Source organism: Pelobates fuscus, chromosome 1 (assembly GCF_036172605.1).
Source record: "Pelobates fuscus isolate aPelFus1 chromosome 1, aPelFus1.pri, whole genome shotgun sequence".
Lineage (NCBI taxonomy): Eukaryota > Metazoa > Chordata > Amphibia > Anura > Pelobatidae > Pelobates > Pelobates fuscus.
In genome coordinates, this window is record NC_086317.1 from 159,451,964 (window position 1) to 159,462,930 (window position 10,967).

Sequence of the window (10,967 nt, forward strand, 5' to 3'; positions counted from 1 at the left end):
CAAACATAACCCCCCACTTTTCCTTGTTTTTTCTATCCTCCCTCTGCTTTCTTTTGTGGTTACTGGGGCCCTAAATATAAAACTATAGGAAACTATTCAACATTAGAAATATGTATTTTCCTTAATATTAGTTTTCCTCTTCAAGTGTGGTTTTTTTTTTTATGTTTGTGTCTGCATGCTATGGCAGAATATAGGTGCTTCGTTTGCTTGCATTCCAAAGCTCTGTGCTCACGAGCAGTGCTTTCATGGTTCTGACAGTCCAGTTCAAAACCCCTTTTCCCATTCTCTACAGCTTGCTGCTTTAAATTACATTTATTTAGAGCGTGGTTTTCTCAAAGACTTTGCTATCTATGAATAAAATAAAAAAACTGTTTAAGGTTAATCTAGAAATGTTTATAATTAAACTTTTCGGCGCTTTGCCTTCCATCCCTCCTGAGGAATGCAGAGCGTTGAAATGTCAGGGTTTTGTGAGTCTTCAGCTCTCGGTTCGTATAAACTTTGTGGCCTTACCTTTTTTTTTTTTTTTTTTTTTTTTTTTTTTTTTAACCTGATAAAGTGAGCACTTTAGTGCCTGGGCAATATTTCATGGTGTTCTTGAATGTATTGCATATTTATTTTCCCTTCCATTGCTCCCACTGTTTGTAAGCCTTAATTGCTCATACTACCAAATTCTGGTGGGTAAATAATTATAGGTCACTGTTAAGCAAAGCAGAATGTGTTCTTTTCTTGGAATGTGAGGAAACAATTACGCGGTGTAAATGGCAGGAGATCTTCTTTTCTGGTGCATCATGACGTGTTGATATGCGCCTCTGTGTCATGCTAAACTAACTTTTTTATATTTGTACATTCCTGTAGAAAATCATGTTTTCATGAACCCAATTGTCTGTGTACTGTTCATCGCTCTACTACCTATATGGATTGTGATCGCGAGGAGGAACCCAGCAACACGAGAGGTGCTTGCCAATGGGTGGGAGCCAGTCATCATTGCCATGGCTATTAGCAGGTCTGTATTTTCAAAAAAAATGTACTTTACAGCAAATGCACATGTTCCTTGGCTGCTATTTACAGCTCTAAATCGTGTGGTAGACCTAAACTGCGATCAAGCCGATCCATGGAAAGTCTACCACTGGGTTTTCCAAACTCTGTCCCTTCACATGTTGCAGAGCTACATCTCCCATGATTCTCTGGCTATCTATTTCATACAAAGAATCATGGGTATTGTAGATCAGCAATGTCTGGAGGGCCAGAGTTTGAAGAACCGTTGTTCTATTCAATAACGGTGCTAGTGCTTTTTCTCTATAAACTCCAATCTTCTGTAAATTGAAATCTGAATGGTAAACATAAGCAAGCTGTAACTATAGCTTAGAAGGAGAATGGTTACTTCAGGTATGCCAAAAATTCACAGGCAAAAAGAAATACCTTTTTATACAGAAAATAGTACTATTTTAAAGTTCTAAGTGCTGTCCTCGTTCGGTAATTTAACCGTATAAGAGACCGTGGTCTTTTAGCCACTTGTTTCCTTTTGATCACCCTGCTTTTGTAACGCATGTCAAACTCGTGATTAACAAAGGGGGTGGGTAGTGATGGGTGGGTGGTATTTCAAGGTAATTTGTTAACCCCTTAAGGACCAAACTTCTGGAATAAAAGGGAATCATGACATGTCGTGTGTCCTTAAGGGGTTAAATAGAGAAATGTGTGCCTGTTGTCTAAACATTTATACCTCACACTGTATGTTTTTGTTTTCCAGTGTAGGAGGATTGATTTTGGATAAAACTGTATCGAACCCAAACTTTGCAGGGATGGCTGTCTTCACACCTGTTATCAATGGTAAGTATGTTCATATGTTCCCCTCCATGCCTTGTGATCTTCAGATCTAGAACAAATGTGTGTTTGAACCTGCTGCACTTATCAGATGGTCACATCTTTCCTAATTTCTATACGCACTTTTATCTCTTCCATTTGTATCCCATCTTTGTCTGCTAAGGAGATCTGAAATATAATTTTTTGCATACTCTCCATTGTGGATTACATTAAAGTATTTTACTACGTGCCGCACAGTACAGCTATATATGCTCCAAGTCAGCAGTTTTTAAACTTGTACTCAAACCATAAAGATTTACGAACTATTGTCTTTAAAACCTGTTACTTGGAGGTCTTTATAAAAGCTGTTCCATATTAATCCATCGAGATGTGTTCTAGACCTATAACAGCTGGAAATAATCAAATAGTTTCAAACCGCTTGATAAAGAGAGATTTCTTTGGTCTAACTGTCTGCTGCTGTACGTATGTAGAGGTGTGCTGAAGCATTTATCAGTAAAATGCATATCATAAGCAGTGTCCATACAGATATGTAACATCACAAGCAATCTACTCCTACTACACCGCAAGTAGTCTCCGACCACACGCAACAGGCAACCTCCACACAAACAACTTTCCCAGCCCTATCTCTCAAATGTCCTCTGGAACCCACACAAAAAATATATACTTGCGCGCACGCGCGCCTCCCCCCCCCATGCCACTACGCATGTCATTATAGGGTCTCTAATTGAAGCTTTGCCTTAGGCCTCAAAGTTTACAGACACCTCTGTTTTGTGTTTTAAATATTATTTTTTTTTATTAAAATTTCAGGGTATATATACATGTTCTCTGGTTTATACTCTTATTGGAATATGAGTGTGTTTTTTATTTATTTTTGTTTCTATTTTTTAAATCGTATTAAGGAGTCGGAGGGAACCTTGTTGCAGTTCAAGCAAGTCGCATATCCACCTACCTCCATATGTTGGGGACACCAGGAGAAGACCCAGGGCTTGGCATACGCAAGTGTCCAAATCCATGCTGGACATTCTTCAGTTCTGGTAATTCATTTAACTTTCTCAGCTTACTTTCTGCGTTTTTACATTGCACATTGTGGAGAGCAAATGCCATGTATAAAGAGTGGAAGATTGCAAAGGAAAAACTAGTTACTTTCACTATGAGGCTTTGTGCCACAAACATATGGCTCAATACAAACTGCTGTTTGAAGTGTTTTTAGAATGATACTATTGATTCTTGAGGAAGAGCAACTTCATAATTCTATAGTGCAAGAACAATGCATACATGGAAATAATTGGAGGATAGCACCATGAAACTTTACACTTTTTATTTCCTCCTTTTCTGTAAGGCAACATCAGGCTATAAAAGTTACATGTGACCTGTAATGTTACATGAAGGGTGGGGAATCACACAACACACTTGACACCAAGTAAAGAGAGTATGCATGTAAGTAAGTGGAACCATCCATGGAAGATCACATAGAACAACATTCCAGCTGTGTAGTCATTGCAAGAGGACCAGACCTGCTCATACCTAGGCAATGAATTTTGTACCAAGGCAGTGGCGAGCCTGTCGAGAAAGCATGTAGCATGTATCATGTAATTTTAGTGGTAACCTCCTGTAGGAAAGGGGGTATCTGTCTGCAACCATTTGGAAGCCAAGGTCCTACAGGGAAACAAACATGATCTTCTTATAGAGCTTCTGTAGGTGAATGAGGAACCCATCCAAAGGCCTAGATGGCAAAAATGGCCAGTGATCTAGCTAAAAAGTGTCTATGAAATGCTTGGGTGCGGAGGTTCTGCATAGAACGGCAAAATTAAACCACCTTAAGACAGGACCAGCACATGTGTAGATGTGTGCCGTTTGTACCACATAAGCTTAAACATGGATCCGTGGTTTACTTCTCCATGCAAAAGAGCTTAAAAGTAGTGTCTGCCAGCGTATTAAAGGACCACTCTAGGCACCCAGACCACTTCAGCTTAATGAAGTGGTCTGGGTGCCAGGTCCAGCTAGGGTTAACCCATTTTTTTATTAACATAGCAGTTTCAGAGAAACTGCTATGTTTATAAATGGGTTAAGCCTTCCCCCAAATCCTCTAGTGGCTGTCTCATTGACAGCCGCTAGAGGCGCTTGCGTGATTCTCACTGTGAAAATCACAGTGAGAGCACGCAAGCGTCCATAGGAAAGCATTGTAAATGCTTTCCTATGCAACTGGCTGAATGCGCGCGCAGCTCTTGCTGCGCGTGCGCATTCAGCCGACGGGGCGGAACGGAGGAGGATCGGAGGCAGAGAGCTCCCCGCCCAGCGCTGGAAAAAGGTAAGTTTTACCCCTTTTCCCCTTTCCAGAGCCGGGCGGGAGGGGGACCCTGAGGGTGGGGGCACCCTCAGGGCACTCTAGTGCCAGGAAAACGAGTGTTTTCCTGGCACTAGAGTGGTCCTCTAATGTTTTGTACATTTTTCCTGATGATCGACACAGATGGCTACCTTTTTGTTACATCAAGTATCTCCTATCAAACCCACTCCTCCAGGGCCCTCCCTAGGTCCCTTTCCCATTGCTAACAGTAATTGAGTTGTCCCCATACCCAAGAGTGTGAGCAGGCGGTAAAGTAGAGTTCAGTCTTTTTTACAAATGACCCTTGGTCACATAGGATCTGAAAGCTTATCTCCCTTCTGGAAGTCCATCTGACAGATGACAGAGCCCTGAAAAAATCCTCCATTTTAATTAAGTGATCATTGACCGTCAGGGGGACCACCTTCTTGAGGTCATGAAAAGTAATAATCAAGTGACCCCCCTATAGGGGTCTTGAGGATGTCCGTATCATACGAGTTTAACAAATCTAAAGTCCAGTGGTGTCATACCTGAAGGAAGGTCCTTGTTCCTGAGAAATGTCATTAGAGACTGAGGGGAAGTCTGGGTAAACTCACATGAGGTTTGTAAACAATCCCGCTTGCTGTATGTGGAAAAATAACAATGATCGGACTACTCCTCACTTCCTCTTCCTCCAGACAAGGCATCAACTGCACTCTTAAGGGTATCTAGACCCGTTTTGGGGAGAGGGCAGGGAAGAGGCTGGAAATGGAACAAGAAGCAAGGTAGTATAGAGTGGATGTATCAGTTGGGTAGATTCTCTAGGAAAGCCCCAAAAATCCAGCAGGCCAAAATGAAAAGGCTATTCAACCCTATCGCAAATTTTCTCTGCATAACTGCCCACCTTTTTAATAACCGCCACAGTAGCAGACTTCCAAACATTCAAAAAGCACCATAAAATTATTATTTCCGGTGTACAGCCTTTCATACATCCCTGTTACATCATACTACTGGATCATTGTATAAAATCCATTGCAATTTTCAAGAAGCATAGAATATTTTGGCTAGTTTCTTGCAGATGGTGGCTACACTGATTTTTTTTTTTTAGATTTCTATCTCCTTCAAAAGGATTATAAAGGCAAGTAGAAAAGATGTGCTATATTTGTTTCCGTTTTTAATAATGAGTGCATTGGCAATTTAAACTGCCAATTTGAATCACTTGGATCTGTCAAATGGTGTCTGTTAGGAGCAGGGTCTGTGGACCAAAAAGTCTACAGTCAGTAAATTCCCCATACTAGACAGGGGGAGGCCTTAGGAACATGGAGTTACCAAAGGGGGAAATCTAGAGGTGTCTTTATATATTTGTAATAGATTTTTTTTTTTTTTTAATAAAGGGACATACATGCTTTCTAAGAAAATAAAAATCTTATTTTAATATGTATGTTATATGGGGGTTTATAGTTAGACCTCCATAGTGATCTATGTAACATCTCTAGACCGTTTTATTGAGCAGCTTATAGACTTATTTCTTTATCATTTTCTTTTCCTCTTCCCTCAATTCAGATGTGAATTCACGATCCACCCGTGTGCTTTTCTTGCTTGTGGTCCCTGGGCATCTTGTTTTCCTGTACACCATAAATTCTATGCAGGGTGGGCACACTACTATGACTCTCATCTTTATAGTTTTCTATATGACAGCAGCTCTGCTTCAGGTACGTGTATGTGTGTTTTTTTGTGTTTTTTTTTTTTTTTTTTTGTGTATCTATAACTTTGTCTGTCTCGTCCTGCAATTCAGCTTGTCTGACCTCCTTAGATACAAGTAGTGAGCATGAAAATGATCAGTGAGAAAAGCCACATCTTTATTTTGTTCTTGTCTGGGTTTTTTTTCGGGGGGGGGGGGGGGGAAGGGAAGGGAAGGGTTTAAGAACATTTTGAATATGCATATTGTTTTGTCACTCTGGAACCGTACAGCACTTTAGCTTGGTGAAAAGCTTCATGTGTGAAGTGTCCTCTTTTCATTTTGTAAATAGTGGAGATTTCAACTGAAACTTTTTATTTATTTTTTTTAATATAAATTATACTGGTTATTTAGTTATCTTAGTTAGTTGCACTGAACTCAAGAGGCAGCAATTGCCCTGAGCACCTGCCTTGCCAAAAAAATTAAAAACCAAAAACCTCATTGAGCTGCTGTGGGAAGTCAGATTGAACAGTTACATAGTCTGGGCAGGGTAAGAAGAGGAGGGCTTGCAAAGGCAGCAGACAAGCGAGCTACAGTTTTTGCAAACTGTTAAGATAGAACTCTGAGAGGATTATTAAAGGCATAAGTGTCTTCATTGGGGCATATCTACCAAACTGACTTACAAATATTTATCTGTATTTGGGCAGTGGAGTGTCCCTTTAAGTGCTCCACCATCACACAACACATCAGATATTTTTAGGATACTGCAAGGATATACTGTAGGTGATTGAGCAGCTAAGTCAAATCACATTTAATTAATTCAATTAAATCAAAAGTAGAATGAAATGATTTCTTAGCAGCATCTTTTACATGTACAACACATTTTTACAGGGCTATGGTTTTTTCTTTTCTTTTGTGTTTTTTTTGTTTGTTTTTTTTAACCTGCTTTGTTTCACTGTTTGAGACACTGTTACTCTGTGCACTGCAGGTCCTGGTTCTCTTGTACATCGCTAACTGGATGGTTCGTTGGATGTGGGGCCGAGGGATGGACCCTGACAACTTTTCAATCCCTTATCTCACTGCATTGGGTGATCTTTTAGGAACTGGATTGCTGGCTCTAAGTTTCCATGTGTTGTGGCTCATTGGGGACCGAGATACTGATGTTGGCGATTGAATCTAGCCTTCCATGGGAATGTCTTTCTTAACCTGGATGCTGGATTCCCTGGTTAAAGAAATGGGGACCACTAAACTGCCTGGAGGACCTCATACCTAAAGGACCAGTGCAATTTCTCTGCTTGTCCATTTCTGTATGCAAAGGATGCGTATGCAAGCTGCTTCTAAATTCAAATTGAATAGCAGCTCAGGCTTAGTATTGCAGTAGAATCTGTTAAAGTCCTATACATTGTATAGAAGGACTGGTTTCCTAGAATGTTCTGTCTTCCCGTTACAAATGACTTATTCGCTCCTCTGCAATGGGAATGTGTAATAGTCCACATTAAAGTGCAGATACCGATGACCTCCTTAATTACATACAATCTCTGCAGGAATGTTGTGGGTTTTTTTGTTTTCCCTTTTTTTTTTTTTTTTTTTGCATGTTTAGGTTATTTGTCTATTTGAAGCCTTTTTCTACAGATGGCCATATTGTGCTTTATGATGTTGTTGTACAATTAGCCATTGTCTGCCTTAAATCCTTTACGCACCATATAGGTTTGCAACATCGCCTATCCTTTTTGCACTTCAGATATTCTCTCATGGTTATTTTTGATCTATACAACATCTAAATAATTTGCAAATTTTTGGAGACCTGGTTCTTCTACCATGACAACATCAAATGGCATGCCTTACTATTGCAACAGTCCCTGCTGATTGCATGGGTCTTTTTTGATCATTTGTACTAGTTTAACCCCTTAAGGACACATGACATGTGTGACATGTCATGATTCCCTTTTATTCCAAAAGTTTGGTCCTTAAGGGGTTAAAGTAATGAATTTTAACACACACTCACTCACCCACCTTTGGTGAGAGGGCAAATTTGAAATGGTGTCTAGTCTTATATGGCACAAAGCTAAATATATATTGTTGACAATATGGGACATTTAACCCTGGGTCAGAAATGGTGATAAGTGGTTGACACTTCGACTACAAGTCTTGTTCTGTCTCTGCTCCAAAAAGTGGAGAAAAACCATGGCAGAGTAAACGCCATAATTGATGAATAGAGGTAAAAAAACTGGCTATAATCACAAACCCTGGTCTGTGGATATGTGGAGGAGGTGTTCACCCAATTTTTTTTAGACTCTGCTTCAAGAGTCTAAATTTTGGTTTTCTTAACATCTGCTAATTTTCTAGCAGGATCCCTGTGAATAGGTCATTTAAAAAAAAATATATATATTTTTGGGTCACATGTTACACTACAGTATTACAGTTTAGTGGGCTCCTTACACGTTTAAATCTTAATTATGTTGGGACTTACAAAAGTCAAGTCACAGAACACACAAGATGGGTTTTGTTTTTCTACCAGATGACCTGACTTTGGTCTTGCATAAATTTTCATATGCCCTTGCATTAATGTGTTTGTTTATTAAACTGGAAAACCAAGAATTAACTTATTGGAATTTTTTTTTTTTTCACTACCGCTACAAATACGCTAAACAAATTCTGTAAATGTTGAGAACAAAAGTTGGACACTCTGCATTCAACTCAAGGACAGCAGTGGCCATCTTCCACAAATTGTGGAGCTTCTAAATTAAAGAAATTGTCTAAATTATATTTGTCTAAAGATATTTAATAAAGTTATTTAATTAAATCTGGTGTGGAAAATGTACTTGTGAACTTGTGTTTATATTGGCATTTGGTTCTTTATGTAATCCTTCCAAATATTCATATTTATTTGTAAAACCTTCAGCAAGTTTGTTTGATTGCTGTCCAAATGGTCACCATATTACTGTTTGACCTATACCGTACCAATTGGTCTGCAGTAACACTGAAATGTTCAACCAGAAGGGGGCACACTATGATGTATGTTTGTTAGCAATAGCATTGACTGCATCATGTACATTCTGTATACTGTCCATAAAGAGATGCATTTCATTGTCATGCCAATATACTGTACTGTATTTAATAAACCTAATGGCATTTATTATAATGTAACGCCCTAAATATACATATAAATTGTTCAAATTAAGCATGCATTTAAATCAAAGTCCCAAAAAGATCAAACTACTATATAAATATATTGTGTAAATTTATATATTTACACACAATTAAACATGGGAATAAAGGAATAGGTCGAAGCAGACACTGGAATAACAAGATTTGTAGATCAGGGATCGCAAAAAAGATCTTGATCTTTTGGATGACTAAAAGGACAATTCATGCACCAATACCACATTCTCTTACAAAGACACTCCTCTGCCCAAATACAAATATCACAATTTAGATATAATCCAATGAAAACATGCATGCATTTGAATAATTTATTTAAAATAAAAAAAATTGTGTTTGGGAATATATCTAAAAAAAATTTAAAAAGCTAAGACTCTCTTGTCTGAGTCCATTGTAAGACCTCCCCTTCTAACCCAGCTCAGGCTTTTTGTGGGTGTCCAATCACAGGCATCCCAATGCAGCTCAATGAGAACTCTTTCAAGAGTCAGGCAGTTTTCCAGGGCACTTGCCTTACAGTTCACTGCACTAAGCAAACTATCAAGAATAGCAGGGCCGGTTGTGTGACAGTCAGGGGGTGTAACAAGGTTCCTTTGTAAAAGTGGCAATTCCTATTGAAATATTTTTGAGGGGAGCAGGAAATGAAAACTCCTTGACACACAAAGCACTTCAGAAAACTAGAGTACATTAAGGTTTAAGAGTGTCCCTTTTAATTAACGGACATATGAGGCATAAATACTGCCCCTGTAGCATTACTGTCGTAAACCGAGCAGTTGCGTTTAAAAAATTTTTTTTTTTTATGTTGGCTTAAATTTTGTACTTTCCAACTCCTACTAATAGAGCACTAAGGACTTCAGATGAACAATTATTGAATCTGTTTGACATTCAGCATCCGCATGTAAAGTATGCCGACTGTTAGTCGTGATGGACAAAATCCTGTGAAAATGACCCACTTCTGATTTTCAATGACCGTTCTCAGATATACTAAAGCTAAATACAGTCAGTTTCCCTGTGCAAATCTGCAGCAATTGTTCAAATGCATTCAGTGTCGAGGTCAAAAAGAGATTGTTGTGAAATTATACAACGTATAGGATTCGGAGAATTCACAAAGCTATAATTTTAAACAAAATAAGGAACCAAATGCAACCAGCAGAATACAGGTCCTGCATGAAAGCAAATAAGCGATAATATGCAAACCATAATCTTAGTGCTCTTTGCCTGCTAGCAGTCAGTGGACGTATAGTTAAAGGGACACTCCAGGCACCCAGACCACTTCTGCCCATTGGAGTGGTATGGGTGCCAACTCCCACTATCTTAACCCTGCAAGTGTAATTATTGCAGTTTTTTTATAAACTGCAATAATTACCTTGCAAGGTTAACCCCACCTCTAGTGGCTGTCTACTAGACTACCACTAGAGGGCACTTCCTGCTCTATAGCACAGAAACCCTGTGCTAGAGTGTCACTGGACGTCCTCGCGCTGTGTGAGGACATCCAGTGTCGCTCAATTCCCCATAGGAAAGCATTTTCAATGCTTTCCTGTGGGAAGCTCTAATGCCGGGCATGCGCATTAGGTCTCCCCGGCCGGTGGGCGAGACTGATCCCGTAATGACTGGGAGGAGCGGTGGCGAGAAGAAACCACCGCCGAGGGACATCAGCGGGGTCTCGGTTAAGTGACCTGATGTGGTTTTCACCCCTTCAGCGACCGGGTGATGGGAGGGAGAGGGGAGCTGCAGTGCCAGGAAAATGGATTGTTTTCCTAGCACTGGAGTTTCCCTTTAAATAATCCTGGAAAAAGCCACATTAAATAAAATGATACAAATATAGTATATTTATATTACTATAAGGCTAGTGGGTTTTTTTTTTGTGGTGGGGGGGGGGGGGGGGGGGGGGGTTTGCAAGTGCATAATTAACTCTTGTGCCAATGAGGGTTTTTAACTTTATGCCTGCTGGCTGCTAGCAAATTGCCCGGATTAAATTTAACCAGGTCTGGATTTAAGCCGTCTGGTAAA

The 10,967-nt window shown here is 39.6% G+C and overlaps 1 protein-coding gene across 1 annotated transcript in view; it reads left to right on the forward strand.

Moving 5' to 3' along the window:
* SLC41A1 (solute carrier family 41 member 1) overlaps positions 1–7,333 on the forward strand; it is a 29,984-nt gene extending 22,651 nt beyond the window's left edge. Inside the window, exons 7-11 of the mRNA XM_063451295.1 lie at positions 856–1,003; positions 1,748–1,827; positions 2,721–2,855; positions 5,684–5,832; positions 6,787–7,333. Coding sequence (XP_063307365.1) covers positions 856–1,003; positions 1,748–1,827; positions 2,721–2,855; positions 5,684–5,832; positions 6,787–6,972 — 698 coding nt within the window. The 3' untranslated portion in view covers positions 6,973–7,333. The remainder of the gene's footprint in view (positions 1–855; positions 1,004–1,747; positions 1,828–2,720; positions 2,856–5,683; positions 5,833–6,786) is intronic.
* Positions 7,334–10,967: the final 3,634 nt, after the last annotated feature.